The sequence below is a fragment of the Nematostella vectensis genome, chromosome 7, assembly GCF_932526225.1.
Source record: "Nematostella vectensis chromosome 7, jaNemVect1.1, whole genome shotgun sequence".
NCBI lineage: Eukaryota > Metazoa > Cnidaria > Anthozoa > Actiniaria > Edwardsiidae > Nematostella > Nematostella vectensis.
The window spans coordinates 11,494,130-11,520,916 of NC_064040.1; the positions used below are offsets into that span (position 1 = coordinate 11,494,130).

General features: G+C 37.7%; 2 protein-coding genes, 1 long non-coding RNA gene and 1 other non-coding gene across 4 annotated transcripts; all 4 read right to left on the reverse strand.

Annotated features, from left to right (window-relative positions):
- Positions 1 to 8,323: 8,323 nt before the first annotated feature.
- Positions 8,324 to 9,563, reverse strand: LOC5499581. Its single transcript, XR_007312159.1, has 3 exons — positions 9,337 to 9,563; positions 8,581 to 8,689; positions 8,324 to 8,354 (listed from the first exon to the last, which is right to left on the reverse strand). It is a non-coding gene; the product is annotated as an uncharacterized LOC5499581 (transcript).
- A 2,104-nt stretch (positions 9,564 to 11,667) lies between these two features.
- Positions 11,668 to 13,938, reverse strand: LOC5504965 (EGF-like repeat and discoidin I-like domain-containing protein 3). Its single transcript, XM_032373339.2, has 4 exons — positions 13,588 to 13,938; positions 13,106 to 13,208; positions 12,562 to 12,878; positions 11,668 to 12,465 (listed from the first exon to the last, which is right to left on the reverse strand). Exons 1-4 carry the CDS (start codon positions 13,936 to 13,938, stop codon positions 12,322 to 12,324), a joined length of 915 nt encoding a protein of 304 aa, XP_032229230.2. The 3' UTR covers positions 11,668 to 12,321.
- Positions 13,939 to 16,545: 2,607 nt separating this feature from the next.
- Positions 16,546 to 18,922, reverse strand: LOC116612542. Its single transcript, XR_004293958.2, has 2 exons — positions 18,818 to 18,922; positions 16,546 to 17,336 (listed from the first exon to the last, which is right to left on the reverse strand). It is a non-coding gene; the product is annotated as an uncharacterized LOC116612542 (long non-coding RNA).
- Positions 18,923 to 21,447: 2,525 nt separating this feature from the next.
- LOC5504958 (lactadherin) lies at positions 21,448 to 24,639 on the reverse strand. The gene is made up of 4 exons (XM_001625777.3): positions 24,100 to 24,639; positions 23,304 to 23,415; positions 22,445 to 22,773; positions 21,448 to 21,835 (listed from the first exon to the last, which is right to left on the reverse strand). The coding sequence occupies exons 1-4, from the start codon at positions 24,460 to 24,462 to the stop codon at positions 21,695 to 21,697; spliced, it is 945 nt and encodes a 314-aa protein (XP_001625827.3). The 5' UTR covers positions 24,463 to 24,639; the 3' UTR covers positions 21,448 to 21,694.
- Positions 24,640 to 26,787: the final 2,148 nt, after the last annotated feature.

Genomic DNA, 26,787 nt, shown 5'->3' on the forward strand with positions numbered 1-26,787 from the left:
AAGTGTTAAGATAAATAAAATGCGTATTTCTTTATCATGTACTTTGTTAATTAATTATTGAATAACCACACAGTAAGATCACCTCGATGTAATTAAAAGTTCTAGATGGGGGGCGGTTTTCCCTATTTTCTTTTTGATTGAAGTAAATCAATGTTTCAAAACAGTTCATAAGAAGAAAGGATAATAATTCTCACATCACAATAAACCTACAACAATGTAAATTTAAAAATTAACACATATATATTATATTAGTAGGTGCGAAAAGATAGACCTGACAAAAACTTTACCAATAAAGCTTACATTAGCACTGTAGTAAATACAGTGGAACCTCGATTTAACGAACCTCTATATAGCGAAGAAGGTATAATGAACAATTTGCTTCTTTCAGCCCGGTCAAAATTACAGTAAAATGTATGGAACAGAACATCGATATAATGTACCCTTGCTAAAACGAAAATATTTCCCCAGTCCCATGCACTTCTTTGAAGACTTCCAAGTACTTTTCAATCCGACCCTATATACGCATTGAGGAATTTTCCCACTCGCCCCACTTCTCCGCGTCAGTTAAGATGTCAAAATAAAGCGATTAAAAGCCATAGAACTCATCCCAAGAAGAACCCCTTTTTATGTGTTCTTACTGAGGATGGAAAATGTTTTAAAAAAGAAGGTATTTCTCTATGAATATATTTAGTTAATCAATTATTGAATAACCGGAAAGTGTAAACACATCCATCGATGGATTTAATTCAAACTAATCTTGGGGCAGTTTCAGAAAATTTTCTTTTTTATTGTCAATATGACATTATGAGCAGACCTATGGATATTTTTAAAATAAATAAGAATGATGAGGGTTTTAAAGATTCCTTGAATTTTTTTCAAATAATCGAAATTTTTTGGTAGTAAATCAAATCTTCAATATCTTAAGATCTTTATAGATCGAATCAGTACCTTAGTAAAGAGTACTTATGAATAACAATGGTTCATATTGAAGCAGATGTCCTCCCAAATCCGTACATGACCGTCGTAGCAGGTGGTAAAAGGCACTCGGGGGAGGGGTAGTGGAGGGAAAGGGGTAGTCGTATTGATGGTCTAATAAGTAAGGGGATAATTACACACAGAAGGTGTCCAGGATTAGAGTCATGGAAAAAGAGCACAGCATATTATTTGACTTGTTTTTTTTTTCTTGATTTGGGTTCGCAATGGTGAACTCGTGGAATTTTTGTACAGAAAACATAAAGAGTAGAATATGTCTAGGTGATGTCCAAGTGAAATTTGACATCTGTATTCCTCTCGATACAAATTACTAGTACAGACCACACCCCCGAACGAGGAGATTGTGTAATCAGAAAGGTTCGGGCCATTGCTAACTTTCACCCCGTCAATCACCTAGCTTTATCAGAAATTTTAGGGTTTGGTGTTGTATCACCGCTTAATGCAACAACTGCCGCTTAATGTAACAACTGCCGCTTAATGTAACACTAACGCTTAATGTAACAAAAATCGCCGCTTAATGTAATAAAACAGTTAACGCTTAATGTAACAAATTCTCAACGCTTAATGTAATGACACTCGACTCTTAATGTAATAACCATAAATTTAACTAATGACGAAAATACTCATATCTCGGGATAGAAACATCGTCGGGCAACCACACTTGGAGAATGTCATGTAGGTGTCAAGGGGTCTGCATAAATAATCACGTGAGGCGTGACTTCTTTGATGACGTGTCCAGGAATGTTTCGCTTCAACGCGTTTAATAAGTATAATTTTCTATCAATTGGCTCTAGCCAGTTGCGCGTTGTTTTTCCCACCGGATCTAAGGGAGACTTGTGAGTGAAAGTGGTAAACTCTAGGCGATTTTCCAAGCCAGTTCGTACAATTCTCCTTTTTGGGAAATACTCCTTTGCTTAGTAGTAATCTTTTGTATCGAATTTAACGTTAAAAAGCTTTTTATAACTCATCAAAAGTCATTCACAACCCTCGAGTAAAGATGCTATCGATGTTTAGGGCATCTTGCGAATTGACCGGTTTGCGTATTACTTATCGGCCACAGGACCGAGCTCAAGACGCAGGTAATGTTGTTTCAAACGTATCAATGAAAATACTGCATTTGCCTTTGCTACCCTCTAAGATTCTTCTCTTATTTAGGTTAAATAGATCGAGGAAAATACCGGGGCATTTGCTTGCCTGTAGGACCCCTCTGTAATTTAGATATACATATAAATATACCCGGGAAAATACTGGGGCATTTGCTTGCTCTACGAACCCTCTGTAATTTAGACATACAAAAAAATAGATCGGGAAAATACTGGGGTATTTTCTTGCCTGTAGGACCCTCTCCCCCCTCTCGGCGGCGAATCTAAGCTCACCACCTTTGTGCCGCCATTTTGCTTTAATCGTCTCCTCCCATTCAGGATAAGCTCTGCCCCAGAAGTGTTTCAACGTACCATGTCTATGACACTGGAAGGTTTAGAAGGCGTCGTATGTCACATGGACGATATCTTGATCCATGGGCCAACGCAAGAAGTTCACGACGAACGTGTACATCTAGTCCTCGAACGTCTCCTCAAGGCGGGAATCACGATGAATGAGAAATGAGAATTTTCAAAACACAAGATTAGGTTCCTTGGACACATCATATCCGAGAAAGGAGTTGAAGCTGACCCAGAGAAGAACAAAGCTCTCCAAGACTTCTCAAGGCCCAAAACAGTTTAAAGAACTACAGCGCTTCTACGCCATGGTCAAGCAACTTGCCAAGTTCCTTCCAGACCTTGCCAAGATCAACTAGCCCTTGCGCCAGCTGCTTATAAAGGGCCAACAATGGCTTTGGGGATCAGCCACAAGAACGGGCTTTTTAAGAGATAAAAAAGAATCTTACATCCACTGAAGTCCTAGCACACTATGACCCTGAAAAGAGAAGAATTGTCGCCGCAGACGCATGTCAGGATGGACTTGGAGCGGTCCTTATGCAGATTGATGACCTTGGCGACCGCCGCCCTTTAGCTTACGCTTCCGTTCACTCACAGATGAAGAGAAGCGGTACGCCGTAATCGAAAAGGAAGCACTAGCAGCCGCATGGGCGTGTGACAAGTTCTCTGATTACATCCTGGGGACAACATTCTCTATAGAAACAGATCACCGCCCGTTAGCACCCTTACTCGCAAGCACCGATCTATTAAGCTACCGCCAAGAATCCTCAGGTTTCAACCGAGGATGGCAAGTTACGCACCTGACGTGAGTAGTATTACAGGTAGGTTTAGGTGACCATTTCCGTCCTGATATGACGGCCGTCGGAATAGAATAGCCGTCGCACCGGCTGAATTGGCCGTCGCAACTGATACGACGGCCGTCCGAACTGAATAGCCGTCGGAACTTAATGACCGTTGGAATTGAATAGCCGTCGGAATTGAATAATCATTAGAATTGAATACCATCCGCAAATTAACCCAAATTTTACCGTAACTTGTAGCATGTCGTTTTGCGTTAGAATTAAAAAGAATATTCTCAAAAACACCTCGAAGACAGTCTCCTTTAATTACAAAATTTACTTTTGTTGTTTATTATCCTAGCCACCAAGTCCACGGTGAATAGAAAGGGGAAAGACACGTCAAGCGCTCTGTTTTTTACTTCTAGATAATGTAAAGTCGTTTGTTGACTTAATAAAAGAAATTATAAGATTAATGCGTCTTTTGTTTACGGTCTTGTCATCCCAATACTCGATCTTGTTATGCTAATGCATGGTGTTGGGTCGCGAGGTCACGCAAAGTGCGTAAAAAAATCGTAAGGTTAACAGGTCTCTTAGATGGTACGTTCACCGGCGGAATTGCCGTCGCAATATACAACTTCACTAAACGACGGCCGTCGGATTAGAATACCCGACGGAACAGAACAACCGTCGGACTGAATAGCCGTCGAAATATGCTACTGAGCTGGAAAATAGCCGTCGCTGCTTAATTATACGACGACTCTCGGAATAGAATAGCCGTCGGAATTGATTGCCATCCCAAACGGTATGTGCTTCGTGAAACTTGTATTAATCATTCTCTGACGTCCAGAAACAAAACAGAATTCCTTTTGAATTTTATGAGTATATTTAACACAAGATAAGAACAATCTTCGCTTTTTTGCGTTCGTGTCGATGCCAGTATTTTTCCTATAGGGAATCTTGCCCGCTACAAAGGAATACGAGTTTAGGTTTCCTGGAAGTCAAAGTTTTACAGACTCTGAGCCACTAATTCACCAGGGGCGTGGCCTAGGGGGCCCGCCACAAACCCTAGCAGCCACAAAAAAAAAAGTAAATGTATGAGACATTATCTACAATACAGGAGAAAATGCCTCGAAAGTCCCTTTTGGGCCCCCTCCTGTTAAAAATCCTGGCTACGTCGCTGTTCACATATACAGGGAAAGAAAGTAGCAGGTTCGATTCAAAGGTGAGCCTCGATGCAACCCTGAAAATGCAAAAAAATACATACAAATACATATCAGCAGTCCGAGCGAAATTTTAAAAAGACGGAAGTGATTAAAACTTTACCTATAAAAATCACATTAGCACACTATGTAGTAATACAGTGGAACCTCGATTTAACGGACCTCTTTACAACGAGTAATAACAAACGATTTCCTTTCTTCAGCTCGGCCAAAATTACAGTAAAACTTATGAAACAGAACCTCAAGGGGGGATCTAGCTTTTCGCTGAAGGAGGGGGGGGGGGGTTGGCTCAATGACAAAGGGGGAGGGGGTAGTTTTTTTATTTTTTTAGCAGCATATACACAAAAGTACATGGCTGTCACGCTAACAAACATTAATATAAAAAAAACTTTTTGACTACCCATCCCTAGATAAAAAACAGTCATATATAAATTTAGCGACCTCCCTCTGCGCTGTCATAGGAGGATTTATTAGGTTTTGAGGAGTCTTTCATCAACATATCTTTTATCTTTCATGACCTTTTTAACTTTTAAAACCTGAAGCACACGTTTTTTTCCATCTCGTGTCGCTTTTATTTTATTAGGAAGTGGAACTCGTCTTCGACCTCCCCTGAATTACACTGAGAACAGATTCTGTCCTCAGGCTTTCTATAGGGACTCTGGTAGCGCCCAGTCTCGATTTTAAGTTTATGACTACTAATCCTTAGGCGGGTGAGGGCTTTTCGTATGTCGTTTTGAAAGTTTTATAAGTTCTAAGTTTGTTTTTTTTTTACCGGGCTTTTTGGAGTCATTGCATATTTTGCCCAACCAACATTGAAATTCGATGTCTGGCAGCCTTTGCTTGAAAAGCACTTTATCTTGCTGCAAGGTATCGTTTTGCATTTGCAAAATGTTGGTTAGGGTTTCCCCTAATCCCACACGAAGCTGCAATTACTCGTACTTTTTTTAGTCAATGGGACTTATAATTATTGTCTTTAAGGTCTAGAAATGTTTTGGAGGATATATAGGATATTATTACATATGGCTTTCTGGCAGCCCAAAGGAGGGGGGGGGGGGGGTGGCTAAACCCCCTAAAACCTCCCCCTAGATCCGCTATTGTCCCTCGATATAACGAACTGATTTTTCCAGTCCCTTAGCACTTCGTTAGATGGAGACTCTACTGTACTTTAAATTCAGGTGCGGATCCAGGCATGATACCTGATACGTCAACAGGTCAAAATGTTAAAGGTTGGTGAGTTACCGACCGTCTTCACTCTGCTTATTTAGGCGACAGTGTTCAGCCTTTTTGTTTTTCGTAAATAGGACAGACACTTATTTGGATACATGAATTGCCAGTTCTGTTCAAAGAGCAACCCCCCCCCCCCCCCAAACCTTAACCTTAACTCCAACCCTATATATATAATAGTCTTTTTTTTTATATAAAGCCATATAATTAATCGTAAGGCATTCTACGAAAATAAAGTGTCGAAAGTTTTATGTAATAATAACAAGTATTTGTTCAGGAATATATTTGGTTAGTCAATTATTGAAAAACCAAAAAGCGTAAACACCTCGATGCAATTCAAACTAAGCTTAGGGAAGTTTCAGAAAATTTCTTTTTTTGCTGAAAATGTGTTTCCAAACAGCTATAAAGGTCGTGAAACAAATAATTATCATTACATCTAACTTACAGTGGTCGCCATTCAGAAATTTACACACATGAATCAACAATGCCTTGAAAAATACATATAGCTTGTTAGAGACGGTCAAAAATAATCTGGTGAGCTTACAGAAATGTATTCACAATAAATATAAAAATAAAACAAGCAAGCAAGACGAGCACATATTCAGGAGAAAAATATAATTAATGAGAGAAGTCTTTAACTTGTAGTAAAATAACTGTACTGAATGAACGGATATCAGGCGACAACAAATCGTATAAAATCTAGGTCCCTTGCGCAAACTTATGGAAATTATTTGTTCTAAAGTTAGAAACATGGAACAGCTGGAGCTTTGCTATTGTATTTTTGCGAATTTCAATATCAAGTGATTGTGAAAGTTACCCATCTTGAATCTTTGAAATATCATATTGCCTGTTTCGAGTGGGATTAGATTACTGAATGCCAATATCTTCAGATCTTTATAAGCCACCTCAGTACTCCGAACAGAGTACTTATGAATAAAAAGGGTTCAAATTGAAGCAGATGTCGTGTTCTTCTAAGTCCGTACCGGGTCGTAGCAGGGGGTTGGGTACTAAGGGCACGTGACTCCAATTTTTTTTATTAGGAAATGATCTTTATGGGCGTGTCTCTGCCTCCAAATGTTTTTTGTGTCTCTTAATCTTCCTGTATCGTGCCCCCCCTTCCCTCCAATAGTATTTGTGTTTAGAGGACAGTTGAGTGAAGTTGTGTTGAATCATTTCGTTTGATTTCTTAAAACAACGAAAATAGGGGTAGTCGTATGAGTAAGGTTAGAATAACACAGAGATTGGTGTCCAGGATTGAAAAACAAGTCATGGGAAAAGAAAGCGTAGGATATATTTTGTATACATGCCCCTAGTACCAACCCCCTGCTACGGCCCTACGGACTTAGAAGGACATTAAACAAAGGATAGTAGTATTGATTGTCTTGTCCAGGATTGAAAAACGAGTCAAGGAAAATATTTACGTAGGAATCTTGAAAGTGCTCAGCATATTGAACTTTGGCATCTGCGGTACATAACAACTGATTTGCTCACTTTATCACCTTGTTTGATATACAGTTTTATTAAACCCACATACTGTAAGTCTACATGAATTAATGTGGACCACCGGCAAAAAGAAAAAAAACATTTTTAACGGTAAAACGACAAAATCAATAATCAATAAATGTTTATATATAGAACAATAGTTTACTCGAGTTTACATCTAGAAACCTTGTGTTTGGATGCCTTGCTTTGCATGTATGAAAAAAATTGCGGTCTCCATATTAGTTTAATTCTATAGCAAAGCAAGCTCTTGTATTTACAAACTTTTATTCGAATTTGAGCTAGTCCAATCAATAAAAAGTGATCTATATGGAGTGCTTGCCAAAAGTTCAAATTGCATTCGCCCTATATCTAACCTAAACTATACAAAATTAACTGGTTAAAATTATTTTCAAATTGAACTCGAATAAATTTTATGCTTTTAATAACTTAGTTTCTGTTATCAGTTATCTATAACTTTCTGGCAAAGATAAAAAGAAATTATGTACAGGGAATATAATCCTTAAAACATGTTAAACGGAATTGGATAAGGTATTTATAATTATTAAATATTTTGGTATGAGTGAGGTGTCTCAAAAGTTCTTAATGATGGAAAGTTTGAATGGTGAAGGCATAAACACTATGTCACTGATCGATGCTGGTCTTTCGGTCAGTTATCACACCCGTAGAGCTCCACTCTCATCGAGATATAATCGTTCCACGCCTTGACGACAAATCGGACATTGCTCGGACAGGCTCTGGAAGATAGTTGAACACCGCAGTAGTTCGATCCGTGTTTCCCTGGAACTCCTAAAAATAAAGATAAAAACACGGGGGCTTTGGTTTAATTCGAAATTGTAAAGTGAATGTAGAATATCATATTTAGACTTTGCAGATTGTGCTCACCTTAATAGCACCTCTTTCGGAGCAGAATGACCACGTTTCTTTATCCAGACTGTACCGTATCTCATAGCGTGTTACCCACTGTGTATAGTCATTTGGTCTCCCTTGAGTCGCAACTTTGGTGATGGTCTTCTCTGAGGCAAGGTCAACTTGTAACCACTGATCATTATAATTTATATTGTATGTTGACCAAGAGCCAGTACCGTCTTTATTATTGAGGCGAGCTTGCCATGGCTCGTGGTCACGCCCATATGTGGAGAAGGCGGTGATTTGTGAGTTAAGGATGTGTCCACTCTCCATCCCTAAAGCGACGGCACAACCTGTTCACAATTTAATCAAATAATAAGGACATGGCCTTTTCTGGAAAACTGTAAAAGGGTTTATCAAATTGAAATTCGCTGCAGCAGAAGAGTTCTCTATTAAAGAGAACATACCCAAACTACTGCTTTCCTCATTTATTTCCCATTGTATTTCTGCATGTTGCGGGCGTTTTGATCCGTATATCATTTACTAATGAAAAGGCAAAGTTTAATTTGAATTATTCACCTCTCTCACAGTGTTTTCCAATAAACTCTGGGGGACAAGTGCATCGGAAAGCGTCTTAATTTGTCTTTTGGCAGGTTCCACCATTTAAACAGGGCTTGTGATTACAATTCTAAGAAATTAAAATAAAGAAATCAAGATTTTGAATCTTGGTTAGATTTTGTGGAAATATAAAAAAAATATTTGATCCAAACAACCCCCTTGTCATCTTTATTACTTCAACCCCACCCTTCCCCAAAAAAACCTAAACGAATAAGTTATATTATTTTTTCCCTACAAATAATGATGATTTGCTACGTTCATGAGTAGAAGAAGGGTGTCCTTAATTAAAAAAACGCTTGTGGATTGTTTCATCGGATCAGTTCACCGTCCTGGGCCATCGTGAACGATTCAAAAAATCCTTCACGATTTCGAAATCGTTCACGATTTTAAAAATCCTTCACGATTTTGGAAATCCTTCACGATTTCGAAATCGTTCACGATTTTGGAAATCCTTCGCGATTTCGAAATCGTTCACGATTTTACGATTTTAAAAATCCTTCACTATTTTGGAAATCCTTCACGATTTTTAAAATCCTTCCCGATGGCCCAGGACGGTGAACTGATCCGTTTCATCTATAAGACGTAATGCTGGACAAGATCAGTTCTCAAGACCAAGCTAGGCGCGTGATCACTGTTCTTCAAGATTTCAAAAATCTTATAAGAAACAAGATACTAATTATAACTGAAAATGCCAAAGGAAACAAAAAAAAAACTGACCTCTTTCGTGTAAACATCGAAATCCAACTCCTTAACAAGCCTGTTAAGGCTCGCCTGTGCAACCCCATTCAGCAACTCACAAATGTGCAGCCCATCTCCATGACTTTTTTTATTATAGTTGACAGTTTGGCAGGTTTCACCGAAACGGACACACTCGAAAACACAAGCAAAATTATCTGTGACTTGAACCGTCTTTAGGATCCCCTGCCCTCCAACATAAAGCTTGTGAGACTCTGTTGGGTAAAAGAACCTAGAATGAGATGTGTCATCGCCAAAGAGCAAGAGAACGGTATAAGTAATAACAGGAGACGTAGCTCTCATCGGGGTAGAGGAAGAAGACTAAAAATGCTTTTCCTTTTGGCGGTTTTAACAGTTGAACTATATTTTTACATAACAATAAGTCTTTGCTTGAAAGTTTTGTTAGGAACAGTTTTGGTTAAACAAGAGATCTCATAGTGTTCAGTAATAGGACATTATATTTTTTACACTTACAAATTGATAATCAAGGCAGGACAGGTGTAACCGCATGCTATTTAAAACTAACAAGAGAAAAAACAAGATATTTCGGTTTGAGAATTTAGAAATTCTTAAAAAATCGAACTTAATCATTAATCATATTTCTTTAATATTTTGTGAATTTGAAATAGAAAAAAATATGTTTAAAATGATCAAGGAAAAGTAATCCACTTAATCCATAATGCAATATTATGCCTGATAGAATGACACTAGATAACTTCAGTTTCTTTAGATTTTTATATATCAAATCAGCACTCTGCACAGAATACTCGTGAAAAATAAAGAACCCACAGTTATGACATATGTCCTTAGATATCCGTACTATCTGAGTTATAGGAGAAATCAGTTTAGCAAAGTGGTGTTATCGTTGATTCATTTCTTGCAAGTAGCGTCGTTTCCTCCACATATTTTGCCGCCATTTTCGATAAAAAAAGACTCGGAAGAATTTCCCGCTCGCTCCACTTCTTCGCGTCCGGATTTGTTTTATATATATATATATAAGTATTTTTTATATAAAGCCATATAATTAATCGTAAGGCATTCTACGAAAATAAAGTGTCGAAAGTGTTATGTAATAATAACAAGTATTTGTTCAGGAATATATTTGGTTAGTCAATTATTGAAAAACCAAAAAGTGTAAACACCTGATGCAATTCAAACTAAGCTTAGGGAAGTTTCAGAAAATTTCTTTTTTTGCTGAAAATGTGTTTCCAAACAGCTATAAAGGTCATGAAACAAATAATTATCATCACATCTAACTTACAGTGGTCGCCATTCAGAATTTTACACACATGAATCAGCAGTGCCTTGAAAAATACATATAGCTTGTTAGGGACGGTCAAAAATAATCTGGTGAGCTTACAGAAATGTATTCACAATTTATATAAAAATAAAACAAGCAAGCAAGACGAGCACATATTCAGGAGAAAAATATAATTAATGAGATAAGTCTTTAACTTGTAGTAAAATAACTGTACTGAATGAACGGATATCAGGCGACAACAAATCGTATAAAATCTAGGTCCCTTGCGCAAACTTATGGAAATTATTTGTTCTAAAGTTAGAAACATGGAACAGCTGGAGCTTTGCTATTGTATTTTTGCGAATTTCAATATTAAGTGATTGTGAAAGTTACCCATCTTGAATCTTTGAAATATCATATTGCCTGTTTCGAGTGGGATTAGATTACTGAATGCCAATATCTTCAGATCTTTATAAGCCAACTCAGTACTCCTAACAGAGTACTTATGAATAAAAAGGGTTCAAATTGAAGCAGATGTCGTGTCCTTCTAAGTCCGTACCGGGTCGTAGCAGGGGGTTGGGTACTAAGGGCACGTGACTCCAATTTTTTTTTATTAGGAGATGATCTTTATGGGCGTGTCTCTGCCTCCAAATGTTTTTTGTGTCTCTTAATCTTCCTGTATCGTGCCCCCCCTTCCCTCCAATAGTATTTGTGTTTAGAGGACAGTTGAGTGAAGTTGTGTTGAATCATTTCGTTTGATTTCTTAAAACAACGAAAATAGGGGTAGTCGTATGAGTAAGGTTAGAATAACACAGAGATTGGTGTCCAGGATTGAAAAACAAGTCATGGGAAAAGAAAGCGTAGGATATATTTTGTATACATGCCCCTAGTACCCAACCCCCTGCTACGGCCCTACGGACTTAGAAGGACATTAAACAAAGGATAGTAGTATTGATTGTCTTGTCCATGATTGAAAAACGAGTCAAGGAAAATATTTACGTAGGAATCTTGAAAGTGCTCAGCATATTAAACTTTGGCATCTGCGGTACATAACAACTGATGTGCTCACTTTATCACCTTGTTTGATATACAGTTTTATTAAACCCACATACTGTAAGTCTACATGAATTAATGTGGACCACCGGCAAAAAGAAAAAAAACTTTTTTAACGGTAAAACGACAAAATCAATAATCAATAAATGTTTATATATAGAACAATAGTTTACTCGAGTTTACATCTAGAAACCTTGTGTTTGGATGCCTTGCTTTGCATGTATGAAAAAAATTGCGGTCTCCATATTAGTTTAATTCTTTAGCAAAGCAAGCTCTTGTATTTACAAACTTTTATTCGAATTTGAGCTTGTCCAATCAATAAAAAGTGATCTATATGGAGTGCTTGCCAAAAGTTCAAAGTGCATTCGCCCTATATCTAACCTAAACTTTACAAAATTAACTGGTTAAAATTATTTTCAAATTGAACTCGAATAAATTTTATGCTTTTAATAACTTAGTTTCTGTTATCAGTTATCTATAACTTTCTGGCAAAGATAAAAAGAAATTATGTACAGGGAATATAATCCTTAAAACATGTTAAACGGAATTGGATAAGGTATTTATAATTATTAAATTATTTGGTATGAGTGAGGTGTCTCAAAAGTTCTTAATGATGGAAAGTTTAAATGGTGAAGACATAAACACTATGTCACTGATCGATGCTGGTCTTTCGGTCAGTTATCACACCCATAGAGCTCCACTCTCATCGAGATATAATCGTTCCACGCCTTAATGACAAATCGGACATATCTTGCTCGGACAGGCTCTGGAAGATAGTTGAACACCGCAGTAGTTCGATCCGTGTTTCCCTGGAACTCCTAAAAATAAAGATAAAAACACGGGGGCTTTGGTTTAATTCGAAATTGTAAAGTGAATGTAGAATATCATATTTAGACTTTGCAGATTGTGCTCACCTTAATAGCACCTCTTTCGGAGCAGAATGACCACGTTTCTTTATCCAGACTGTACTTTATCTCATAGCGTGTTACCCACTGTGTATAGCCATTTGGTCTCCCTTGAGTCGCAACTTTGGTGATGGTCTTCTCTGAGGCAAGGTCAACTTGTAACCACTGATCATTATAATTTATATTGTATGTTGACCAAGAGCCAGTACCGTTTTTATTGTTGAGGCGCGCTTGCCATGGCTCGTGGTCACGCCCATATGTGGAGGAGGCGGTGATTTGTGAGTTAAGGATGTGTCCACTCTCCATCCCTAAAGCGACGGCACAACCTGTTCACAATTTAATAAAAGAATAAGGACATGGCCTTTTCTGGAAAACTGGACAACGGTTTATCACATTGAAATTGGCTGCAGCAGAAGAGTTCTCTATTAAAGAGAACATACCGCAAACTACTGCTTTCCTCATTTATTTCCCATTGTATTTCTGCATGTTGCGGACGTTTTGATCCGTATAACATTTACTAATAAATAGGCTAAGTTTAATTTGATTTATTCACCTCTCTCACAGTGTTTTCCAATAAACTCTGGGGGACAAGTGCAGCGAAAAGCGTCTTCATCTGTCTTTTGGCAGGTTCCACCATTTAAACAGAGATTACAATTCTAAGAAATTAAAATGACGAAATCAATATTTTGAATCTTGGTTAGATTTTGTGAAAATAGAAAAAAAAATATTTAATCCAAGCAACTCCCTTGTCATCTTTATTACTTCAACGCCACCCTACCCCCAAAAAACCTGAATGAATAAGTTATTGTATTTTTCCCTACAAATAATGATGATTTGCTACGTTCATGAGTAGAAGAAGAAGGGTGTCCTTGATAAAAAATGCTGGGGGATTGTTTCATCTATAAGACGAAATTCTGGACAAGAACAGTTCTCAAGACCAAGCTAGGCGCGTGATCACTGTACTTCAAAAGTTCAAAAATCTTATAAGAAACTAAGTATAACTGAAAATGCTAAAGGAAACGACAAAAAACTGACCTCTTTCGTGTAAACATCGAAATCCAAGTCCATCACAAGCCTGTTAAGGCTCGCCTGTGCAACCCCATTCAGCAACTCACAAATGTGCAGCCCATCTCCATGACTCTTTTTATTATAGTTGACGGTTTGGCAGGTTTCACCGAAACGGACACACTCGAAAACACAAGCAAAATTATCTGTGACTTGAACCGTCTTTAGGATCCCCTGCCCTCCAACATAGAGCTTGTGAGACTCTGTTGGGTAAAAGAACGTTGAATGAGATGTGTCATCGCCTGATGTAAGCTGCAGGATGTCCGATGGCACAAAGAGCAAGAGAACGGTATAAGTAATAACAGGAGACGTAGCTCTCATCGTGGTAGAGGAGGAAGACTAAAAATGCTTTTCCTTTTGGCGGTTTTAACAGTTGAACTATATTTTTACATAACAATAAGTCTCTGCTTGAAAGTTTTGTTAGGAACAGCTTTGGTTAAACAAGAGATTTCATAGTGTTCAGTAATAGGAAATTATATTTTTTACACTTACAAATTGATAATTAAAGCAGGACAGGTGTAACAGCGTGCTATTCAAAACTAACAAGAGAAAAAAAAACAAGATATTTCCGTTTGAGAATTTAGAAATTCTTAAAAAATCGAACTTAATCATTAATAATTTTTCTTCAATATTTTGTTAATTCGAAATAGAAAAAATATGTTTTAAAATGATCAATGAAAAGTAATCCACTTAATCCATAATGCAATATAATGCCTGACAGAATCACACTAGATAACTTGAGTTTATTTAGATTTTTATATCTCAAAAACAAGATATTTCCGTTTGAGAATTTAGAAATTCTTAAAAAATCGAATTGAATCATTAATCATTTTTCTTCAATATTTTATTAATTTGAAATAGAAAAAAATATGTTTAAAAATAATCAATGAAAAGTAATCCACTTAATCCATAATGCAATATAATGCCTGATAGAATGACACTAGATAACTTCAGTTTCTTTAGATTTTTATCTATCAAATCAGCACTCTGCACAGAATACTCGTGAATAATAAAGAACACACAGTTATGGCATATGTCCTTAGATATCCGTACTATCTGAGCTATAGGAGAAGTCAGTTTAGCAAAGTGGTGTTATCGTTGATTCATTTCTTGCAAGTAGCGTCGTTTCGTCAACATGTAGCTTTTACAAAACTCTAGCCTTATTGTATAAGTTTTCCATATAAAAAATTATATGTGACGTAACAGTGTTCTGATACTTGATGGTTTGAGGCCAAATAAATGTGTCGGGGTTGGTAGGAGGGATTTGTAATTAATTTCTTTCTGTGCTCACGGAATTTCTTTCCGTGACCACGAAATTTTTTACGTGCTCACGGAATTTATTTCCGTGCTCACGGAGTCCTTCCGTGAACACTGCGTGCGCACGAAATCTCAACCGAGTGAGAAAAGAAATCTTCTATTGAATGGCCTCATACTTTCCAATGTTGAATATCTTTGCTACCCAACCATATTTAGCAAGTGTTTTCAGGCTTATTCTGGGTTCCTTGGAGCTGGGAAAGTTTTGTTTGGCTTTGGGGCAAAGAGACTTAAAAAAACTGTTATGATTATGGGGCCGCCTCTCTGTCATGTTTTCTTTATTCGTAGTTCTGACTTGTGTGTCTTAAGAAATGTTTCTGAGTTTAAGCTTTTAATTACGAATTGGTCAGAAATCAAAGTTTATTTATGGCCTCAAAGTAGTTAATCCAATAAATTCATTCATCCTATGCGACACAGTAGTCAAAGATGGAGAATATTGGCTATGTAAATGACATAGACGAAAATAAATATCGTCCCCGATCGAACCAAACACTGTGCTAACAGGACTCAAAAAGTTGAAGCGCGCTCAAGATAGCGCCTCTATAACTACGGTAAAGTTTATATTGTCCCTCTGAGTTCATGTGAACTCCATCAGGCAGCAAAATATCTTGGCCGTGGAGACCTCGTGGAGACCTCGGTGTTTCCACACCATGACATTTTCCAGGTCCCCCAAAACCACCTCAAGATACCGGTTGAGGACCCTGATTTCGTTTGTTGTTATACACACCGTCCTTCCGTGGGATTACTGTGCACACGCACACGACCTTGACCGCAAAACTCCGCATGATGTCGTGGACCAGTTCCAGAACCGACGATCTCCGGCTTGTTTTTTTTTTTTTTGAAGATCATTCGTCCCGAGTTCTAAGATCATAAATGTCGGGATCATAGCGAGATATTGTCGCCCAGTCGCGTTCTTTGTGTGATTTGACCGTACTGTCACCTACACCAAACAGCCTTACTGAACAGCCATGAAGCCGAAAATCCTTGCTCGCTCGTGAATCAAAGTTTGCGGCAAGGTCGTCGCGAAGCCATCATACAAAAGAATGCCAGGGAACTATACTTTTGATTTAAATATGTTTGCTAAGACTGCAAGAAATTTAGAAAGAAAAACAACAATTGGAATCCATAGGGCGAAATCATTCAGAAAACCGACTGCTTCGGAATCAACGAAGAAATTCAATAGGAAAGCTGTCAAATAACGACAGAATAAAAAATATAATCAGAGTAGCCAACTGGCAAAGGCAGCAAAAGAAAAGACCGAAAATGGCCATAAAACAACGGGAAATTTGTAATAAAATACACAATTGAAAGAGCTGCAAGCCGTGAAGTGAGAACGGCGCACAAATTACCTCTAATTGCCTCAACGGTTGAAGAATTCCAATCGAGGAACATGAAAGAATCAATGTTAGCCATTAGAAAGATGTGTCAGCATAAATATGAGTTTAAAAATAGAAACATATAGGTGAATAAATAAGAAAGGTAAAGAACTGACTTGAAGTTGGTTTGATGAAAAGGCGCCAACTGACTCTTGCGAAAGCCAAGAGGGGGTCTAGGGATTGCCCAATGTGCACCCTATCTCGTGATGACGTCACCGGAAGTGAAATATACTCTACATTTCGGCCATAAAATTTATTTTGATGTTCAAAATTCCATATTTTGACAATGGAATCATTTCTGTTACATTGCTTTGATGCGCTTTTGAAGGTCGTCTACGCCTTGGATGAATACTTGTGTATCCGACTCTGGTTATGTTTAGTATGCATTTCTGACGTTTTGGGGCTGGGCCTATATTTTCTAGGCGGATAGGGACGTTATAGTAATGGAGGTGTTAACTCATTGATTATGGAATTTATATAATGGCATTATATTATCTGCCACGTTCTATGAGCAGTACATTAATCTTTATATATATTAGAATGCCCACTTTGGAATTGCCCATATACGTTTTACGAGCCAAATTGAGGATCCATGGCTGAAGAAAAAAAGATTGACATAAATTCAGGTAACAACAACAACAGCAAAAATTAGTGAGAAAATGCTTCGTTCTTACTTTTTCGATGTGGATAATTTTACATATCCAATTTAAATTATTTGAGTGTAATTTGATTTGGTATGAGCAATCTGTGCAACAAAGATTTTCATTTAGTAGTTTATTTGGTAAACATCGTTTCTCCAGAATCCCCCGGTACCACCCCCACAACCTGAACCGCTACCATACTTGGAATAGGTATTATGTGCGTCTGCGCCCGTATAGCACTCATCGCCATACTGCATTGCGAATGCTCTGTACCCATGACTCACAGCCTGCTGATAGCAATATTGCAGTGTAGCTGGACTTTCCTCAAATCCCTTAATGGCACGATCGGTATTATCTACGTAGCATCCAAGGTGCGTATAGGTTATTGCTAGGGGAAAAAACAGATGATAAGTCAGATCTCAATTGATTCCAAGTGCCTCCTTCCTCTCTCAAAAATACACAGACAAACTCACGATAAAGGGGAGAAAGGAAGTTACAAGTTTCATCTTACTTTACGTGTGCCTAAGCGGTAAAGAAGATGAAACCAACAAGGGATATTAGTAGTATAGCATGCATGGAATAAGCCCCGAATTTGTTGAGTTACTTGCTTTTGCGGAGGAACTCCTCCTCTACCAGTCGCCTTGGTAACCCCGGAGGAACAAAGGAATGAAAAGAACAAAGGATTCGGAGGAGCATGTGGAGGAACAAAGGAATGAGCTGGACAAAGGAATGGAGAGAGTGGGAGAAACAAGGGGAAGGGAGGTGCTTAACGGAGAAGTGTGAGAAGCTTCTTCATGGTAACATGACTCTGATTTTTTTATTAGTCAGTATGAGAAGTCGCTTAGGTAAGACGAACCCGGCCATCGGCGATTGGTATGAGACTGGGCTGGATTCTTTTATTATAACTTTTTTTTTTTATAAGAACGTCCAGCCAGAGATTTCACCCAATTTTAATAACATGCTAATAACATCCGAGGCTCAGATAGCAGAATATTTTCCCTTTTAGTCTTTTGTGTTTTTCATTGGTATCAACCTTAAATTTTATATTGCTATTGATCATTTGTGTAATTCTGCTCCTAATAATTCATTGGGTACTATATTTTATGAGCACTAAGATTTAAGAACATCGTTAAGAACATTGTCTTAAAATGCTCCAAAAATAAGAACGGCCAAGCCACAACTGAAAATTAGACGTACTTATAAAGAAAGAGTGTATTTTTTTTTCCGATTGCCCCAGCTGTTTGATTCCGATATGAAGTCTAGACCTTTTCAGAGAGTTATAGCAGATGAAACTCAATTTTTACTTTGATAACGTAAAGGAAAAACGTTCAATTCCGATAATATAGCTCAATTCAGATTCGCTTGCCCTTTTCCAACAACCCTTTTCCAACAAATATACATATACTTTGAACTCACTAGGTCGTAAATTTATCGTGATAGTGTCGTAAATTGAGAACTGTCGACATTTATTTATAGACATTTGTCAGCATGTAGAAAATTCCTGTCATTAAAATTACGATTTCATAGTGTACATAGACAACGAAAACCATTCAATACCGACAACAAAGCTCAATTCAGAATCGCTTGCTCTTTCTAAACAATTATAGAATATTTTGAACTTACTAGGTCGACAATTATAGTTATGTGAATAAATTAAAAACTAACGGGCATTTAGTCCAGGACCTTTTCCGACTGTCGGGCATATAGCCACTGCGAATTTAAATTGGCTGCAGCATAATATTAGTTTTGATGACCAACCATATCGGAAACCGCTCCTTTCATTGCTTCCATTGTATATTTGCCTGTTGCGAGCGTTTTGATCCGTATATCATTTAATAATGATAGAGCTATTCAATTTGAATTATTCACCTCTCCCACAGTGTTTTCCATTAAACTCTGGGGAACAAGTGCATCGGAAAGCGCCTTCATCTGTCTGCTGGCAGGTTCCGCCGTTCAAGCAGGGCTTGTGATTACAATTCTAAGGAATCAAAATGAAGAAATCAAGATTTTGAATATTAGTTAAAATTTATGGAAATATGAAACAAAACATTTGGTCCAAGAAACTTTTTTATTATTTTAACCACACTTTAACCCCCCCCCCCCCCCCCCCAAAGACATATATAACTGTGGATTTGCTATGTTCATGGGTGGAAGGAGAAAGGTGTTCAATTATGTGTTATGGGTGTTCAAAGGAAATGGACAATTTCATCAGCATATGACTAAGCTCTTTTAAAAGCAAAAATAACCAGAAAAGTAAGTAAATTTGTTACGGTAATGTCTGAAATGTCATGTCAGGATAATATGTCAGGAAACCTGACCTTTATTTCTTTTGTGTAAACATCGAAATCCAACTCCTTAACAAGCCTGTTAAGGCTCGCCTGTGCAACCCCTTTCAGCAGCCCATCTCCATGACTTTTTTTATTATAGTTGACAGTTTGGCAGGTTTCACCGAAACGGACACACTCGAAAACACAAGCAAAATTATCTGTGACTTTAACCGTCTTTAGGATCCAATGCCCTCCAACATAAAGCTTGTAAGACTCTGTTCCGTGAAAGAACGTTGAATGAGATGTGTCATCGGCTGATGTAAGCTGAAGGGTGTCCGATGGCACAAAGAGCAAGAGAACTGTATAAGTAATAACAGGAAACGTAGCTCTCATCGTGGTAGAGGAGGAAAACAAAATGCTTTTCCTCTTGGCGGTTTTAACTATTTAATTATTTTTGCATAACAATTGGAATGTCTCTGATTGAAATTTTGTTTGTAAAAGTTTTGGCTGAACAAGAGATCTCATAGTGTTCGGAAATGGTAGATGGTTTTTCGCATCCAGAAAGTAATAATTGAAGTAAAACAGGTGAACATCATACTATTAAAAAGATATATTATCTAAGTTTAGTTCTTTTAAGCTTTAATTAATGATTTGAAAATAATTCATTTGAAGGATTTTTCATAAATGTAGGATTTATTTCATAAACCGGAGGTAATCCTTTTTTTCTATACTCTCAGCTTAGAAAGGCTAGCCATATTTTTTTACCACCGGGCTGCCTGCTCATGATAGCCGTTGCGGCCTTTCAAACACTTGCTATGTTGACATTATTTGAGTGGTCTTCAATCGCGGCTTTGAGTTTTGCTTCAATCTACTTTAAAGTTAATAAGACAACCACATTTCGTAGAAGAGGTGTTTTTGATAATGTTCGAGACTTGCCTCAAGTTATTAAAATAATTTGAGTGAAATGGGAACCATGTCTGCTTTGAAAATTTTTCTTGATTAGATGGGGGTGGGGGTATATGAGTGTGTGTGTTTGGAGGGGGGGGGGAGTTGAAAACTTTCCGTTGACCAAAAGGATTGCCCTGAGTTTGAATGGTTTTAACCTTTCCAAAAATAATAATCCGAAAAAATAAGAAATTAAAATGAAGCATTTAAGTTAGAAATATTCAATTAGAGCACTTTATCTGCCTCATGCATCTGCCAATGTTTTTCATTAACCAATATTTGACAACCACCTCAAAACCAGCGACTTATCTTGGCAGTTCTTGTTACAATACCTTACAATAGTTCTGAGTAGAGTAGTTACAAGACATACGTATTATACTGAGAGAAACACCAGGAAGAGGACGTAAATGCCGGTACAACAAGGGATAGTCTATCATTATCATTAAAATCTATATCAGGTAAGCCATTTAATGATTCAATTTTCCTTTTTTTTAGAGTTTTGACCAGTTATCACCAATTACATTTGCAGCGGATGAAAGGAGAGAACGACGAGGAACATCAAAAGATGGGCAATCAAAAAAGGAATGTTTACACATTTTCAGATCCATAACAGAAAACAGAAAAAAAAAACGGTGGGAAACGGTTTCAAACCGCCTTTCACGGGAATTTGCAGAGTAGCAGATATTTTTTTATTGATTTGCATGGTAATTCATTTATAAATCTGGGAACCCATTGATACGACGGGCTCATATTTTGTTTGATGTATATAATACTTGCATATAGCCTGATTTATCAGACGGCACGTGATCGTTCGTTTCATTTGGAATTAAATAGTTGACTGACCGTGCACTAAGGAGAAGCATGTACTGTTAGGCTGAACCACATAGCAGCGGAAAGTGCACCGTTGTTGAATAAAAGAACATGTCTTTATTGATCTCGGGGGAAAATGTCCGAAAGCTTTAACAAATGCAGAATATTTCTACCCGTATACACTAGGAACTTTGACCACATATCGCCTGTTTTAAATGACCTTGGATGACCCTTATTGAAAATTACCTCGTATACTTGATAGTCACAATGATCTATAAATGGACTAACAAACCTGAAACCTAAGTCCTCTTGAAGGAAGCCGCTCCACATTACATAGTCATAACACTAGAAATAGAGATAATATCATCCTTCCTCTGAGTCGCCTATCAAGCATTGAACAGTCTCTATCCGCAAACTAGAAATTCTGGGACAATGTTCAGAATAAGGGAAAAGCCAGAAATCGCTAGTACATAGATATAATGATTAGATTGATTTTAATACCGTAATTATTATCATTAGTAGTATATTTAGTAGTATATTATAGTATATGAGAATAGTAGTACATCATTACTTTTTAAATTCCATCATTGTACATGATTATTATAGTAGGGTTTACATTCGTTAACCTTACAGATGTAAATTAATCCAGAAAACCCGTTAAGTGACGATTAATAAAGTATTTGTACGCTTTGGTGAATTCTTGGCTGGTCGGCCAGCCGGTCGGTTAGGTACACCCATAGAGCTCCACTCTCATCGAGATATGGTTGTGCCACGCCTTGACAACAAATCGGACATATCTTGCACTGACAGGAGACGGAAGATAATGGCCCACAGCGGTGGATTGGTCCGTGTTTCCTTGAAATTCCTGAAGTTTAAAATATCACAACGTTGTTATTGAAGATTTTCCCGGAGAAACAGCTTAATAATATCAAATCAGCCCGCACATAACGTTCTTTTTCTCCTTATGAAGAAACCGTTGTCGTTTTAGGGGTCTGGTATCGATGAATTTTAGTTTCTTTTCAGAGGCTTTCTCCATTCGCTAAAAATGGTCACAGTCACTGTTTTTCTCTGACTACAATTCATAAAGTTTGCGAAGCACCTGCGGTACGGCAGCCTTAAAAATGAAAAGAATCGTGCAGGTTTTCCAAATAAGAAATATATTACTTTCCTTATATGGAAGTGACCGCGTCTGGGAAAAACGACAATTTTGGCTAAATTTTCTTGATATGTTAGAGAAGGTAATTGCAATGATATCTCAAAGGTCAGGGGCGGATCCAGAAGTTCAAGTTGGGGCCGGCTGCATAATTGTTCTTCCCTAGATTTCCTTCTTTTGGTTGTTATGTTGAAGCCAAATGCCTGAAAATAGTGGGGCCTGGGCCCGCTCGGCCCACAGATCCGCCCTTGAAGGTTAAACGCATAAATTTCTATAGAATATCGTGAGCCTCTGAAAACGTTTTATTTAACTTGCACTCACCTTAATAGCCCCTCCTTCGGAGCAGAATGACCAGGTAGCTTGGTCCAGACTGTACTGTATCACATAGCGCGTCACCCACTGGTAACCAGCGAAATTCGGTCTACCTTGAGTCGCAACTTTTGTGATTGTCTTCTCTGAGCCAAGATCGACTTGCAGCCATTGATCAATAACATTGATACTTGCTGACCAGGAGCCAACACTGCCGCCAAGGATCATGGGATTGTTCAAGCGCGCTCGCCATGGTTCATGGTAAACTCCCCAAATTGTAGAGGCTGTTATTTGTGAGTTGAGAATGTATCCACTTTCCACCCCTAACGCGACGGCACAATCTGTGAAAAAAAATAATGATAAGTTTCAAATATTCTCATTTCATGACGTTAAAAATTTTATTATGAACACTGATTGAACATCGAGTGTCAAGGAAGTAAATGGTTTAGGTAGCAAAAGGGGCAGCTTGCGCCAATAAGCTGTGTATCTTATGAGGCCGAGGTGCTATTAGTGAAAATATAATTGATTTTATACCCAGCATTTCCTCTTAACTCAAAGTCGGGACGGTGTTGCAAGTGGTTTGATGTTATAGAAATGCTGACCTTATATATTAGTCGCATGACAATACCCTCGTGAGTCTAGAAAATGTTAATACGGCTGCGAGGTGTGAAAAGTTTTTAACAGCATCAATCAAATGCATTATTGTAAGCAGGGTTGTGACTTGATTGCAACAAAAAAAATGAAAATTGAGCACAAATTATTTTGATGCTGTGGTGATAACTGATTGCTCGAAGCTGACCCTTTTAATTTATTTGCAAAGAGGAGCTACTTTATCAACTAGATCGAATTAACTTTAGCGCATTACGCATACCTTTCTCACATAACTTCCCAATGTACCCTTTAGGGCAAGTGCAGCGGTATGCATATTCATCTGTCTTCTGGCAGATTGCTCCATTCAGACAAGGCTTATGGTAACACAGATTCTAGAGAAGGTAGAGAAGCATCTTTTATTAAATCCAGCGAATCCACATCTTGAATCGAAGCACTAAATAAAGCCGTCTAATTGATTATGAGCGCTCATTCCAAAGGTGCTAAGAATTCGCGGATACGTGTTTGGACTAGACAGCTCAATAAAAAAAGATGGCTACTTATATTGACTAATAGTAATGTTACTGAGTTTGTATATTAGGAATATAGTTTATGCTATCTTTTTAAGTTGTTGAAAAAGGGAGACTCTCAATTTAGCATAGAATAGTATACACCATAAGTACACACCATTTTATATAAGAACATTTTTATAAGAACGTCCAGCCTGAGATTTTACAAAATTTTAAGAACATGCTAAGAACACGCCGAGGCTCAAATAGCAGAAAATATTGTCTTTTTTAGTCCTGATGCGTTCTAAAACGCAGAATCAAATTGTGCTCATAGTAACAACGTTATTTGTGCTATTGATAATTACTTAATTGGGTATTATATTCTAAAACTAAAATTATACACTAAAATTATACAACCGCGTTTAAGAATATATCCAGCCTTAAAATGCTCCAAAAATAAGAACGGACCAGCCTTAACTGACAATTAGACGTTCTTATAAAAAAATTAGTGTAATAAATGAACGATTAATATACAGCGTAATAACTTTCAAATAAGAAAAAAAACCTCACCGTTATCTCGATCGCGTATATGTCGAAATCCAAGTCATTGATCGCCACCGCACTAAAATTCGTTTTCTCGCCGACTCCAAGCAATTCACACATGTGTGAGCTGTCTTCATTACTCGTTTTCTTATAGTTGACTGTCTTGCAGGTTTCGCCGTAATGAAAGCACTCAAGCACACAAGCTAACCGATCCGCAACTAAAACAGTTCTTAATACTCCCTGCGCTCCAACATATAGTTTTTGAGACTCTTTTACAACGAAGAATCTTGATTGGTATCTGTCTTCTGCAGCAGTTAGCTTTATAACTTGTTGTAACGCCAAGAACATTAGAACGCCACAAGTAATCAGGGAAGACACACTCCGCTTCATTTCAAAGAAGAGTAAAGCAACCTCTACAGCATTATCAACTCACTTGATACACCAGCCACGGTCTGCCATGGCTGAAAGCGGTAGATTTTCTTGCCAAGATTTGAGACGGAAAATGAAGTTTTCAAAATTAATACGCTAACTCTAAACCACAAATATTTGTTTAAGTCACTGTAAAAATATTAAAGGGCAGGTGGACTGTTTTATTATTGCATTTTTAATTAGTAAATACAGCATGATGATTATATTGTACGATCCTGTTATATTGTATAAGATAAGGTCCTCAAATTTTCCTCAAAATGTTTTCTTTTTGAGTTTTCTGTAATTTTGTGTAAAAAAAAGAAAAGAAAATTCTAAACTGAAACAAAAAACTCAAGGATACGTTATTCGCCTTTTGAATAATATCATATGACATTGTTATAAGGCCGTGTTATTAATTTAGCAGTTATTGATGAATTTTTCTAACTTAATAATTAATTACTTTCTTTTATAACTGATGAATAACGTTTAGTTGAGTCACCTTTCAGCGACCTCCGACGCGCAAAAAGCGTTTTATGTCGTTATATTCTACAAATGACGGGACAAAGGGTGTAGGAATTACCAATTTACTAGGACAACGTTAACAATACCGAATACAATATTAGAGTTACAAACCGAGTCCACCTGAATTCACAATTTGCCATTAGAATTTATCTTAAAAGAGGGAAAATTTGAACACGGTAAAGCGTTATGTAACTGGTAACGTCAATTGAATAACCAACTTGAATTAACAGAAATCGGCTTTTGCTTGTTTGCTTTGCTTAATGAGGAAAATGCCCATTTAGAACGCGCGTTCTTATTATGCCCAATATAACGCATTGTGCATGCTTATAGTTGAACCTGATCGATCTATTATTTATTCATGATACCTAGAATCTTATTCCGTGCCTTTTTACAGGCTCGATACAAAAAGGATTCGATTTAGGACCTACGTTCTTCGTCCCCTTTAGTCTTCAATCACTTCTGAGCTAACAAAACGCAGTGGCTTATATATTCCCGACAGTCGGGAAGGTCCTCAATGGACTAAATGCCCGACAGTTTTCAATGTCTTCAAATAACCAAGTAAATTGTCGACGTATTCCATATTTCTTGAGAAAGGACAAGCAAATCTAAATTGAGCTTTGTTGTCGGCATTAAATGTTTTCCGTCTTCTATTTCCCGACGTCCCTTAATTAGTATCGATTTGTATTGGCTAATTGATGACCAATCGAAAGTCACACTAAGATCGTCATTCAATCACATCGATTGACATCGATTGATATCGATTTACATCGATAACTTGCAGAGACCACAGAGGGAGGATTTTGTTGCGCGTGTGTCGCCGTATTTGAGAGGCGAGGCCAAATTAAATTGCGCTGGATAATAGCTCTTTAGCCCGGTCTTTAGACATACACCAATATGTATGCATAGGCTTCACAGTTTAAAGTCCCAGTATAAGATACTCGTGAACATTTTGTTTGGTAGTCAGGGATCTCGAAGGAATCTTTCGAGTGGGTGAAAAATGTTCAAATTTGGGGGTGTATTGATTGTAGCGTAGCATTTTTCGTGGGCTATGAAATTTAAGAGATGACAAGCTTTTCGCATTTTTGCAGGGCATTTAATTTTTCTGACGGAGAAAAGGGGAAAATATGTGTGTACTAGTCAACCCCTGAAAAGTCACGGTTCGTGAATGGGCTTTCGACGATAAATTTCACTTTTTTCTTGCGGGCGTATCTGTTTTCAGTCTGTTTTTTGTAAATTCAGCTCAAAAATAGCCAGGAGTCAATGGGTTAACTGGTTAAGAAATACACTTCTCAAGCGTCAAGAAACGCATTAACTTGGCATGGTTTGGCATGTAAATTCAGCCCAAAAATAGCCAGGAGTCAATGGGTTAACCGGTTAAGAAATACACTTCTCAAGCGTCAAGAAACGCATTAACTTGGCATGGTTTTCTAATCAAATACTGTGAACGCATCGCATAAAAGGCACATATTAACCAAATGAGAGGTAAATGAGAGGTTTATTACCAGAATTTAGTCTAACGAACACTGTTCCTAACGCCCTTGAAGCACGTTATCGTTTCGCATGTGATGTTTTAGTGTACTTCTGCTATCCATAGCTTGTCGGTTCTGTACTCATCATCTATACACTCGAGCAAGAACTGCGGGGTACATGTCTACAACGGAAGTCAAAGGAGGTCTGGGAAGCAGCCTATTGTGTGGTTGCTGACAGGAAGATAGCGGGCGCTTAATGTAGAGCTACTCTACGAGGGTATACCGCTGTACGCGCATTCCAGCGCAGGTCGCATAC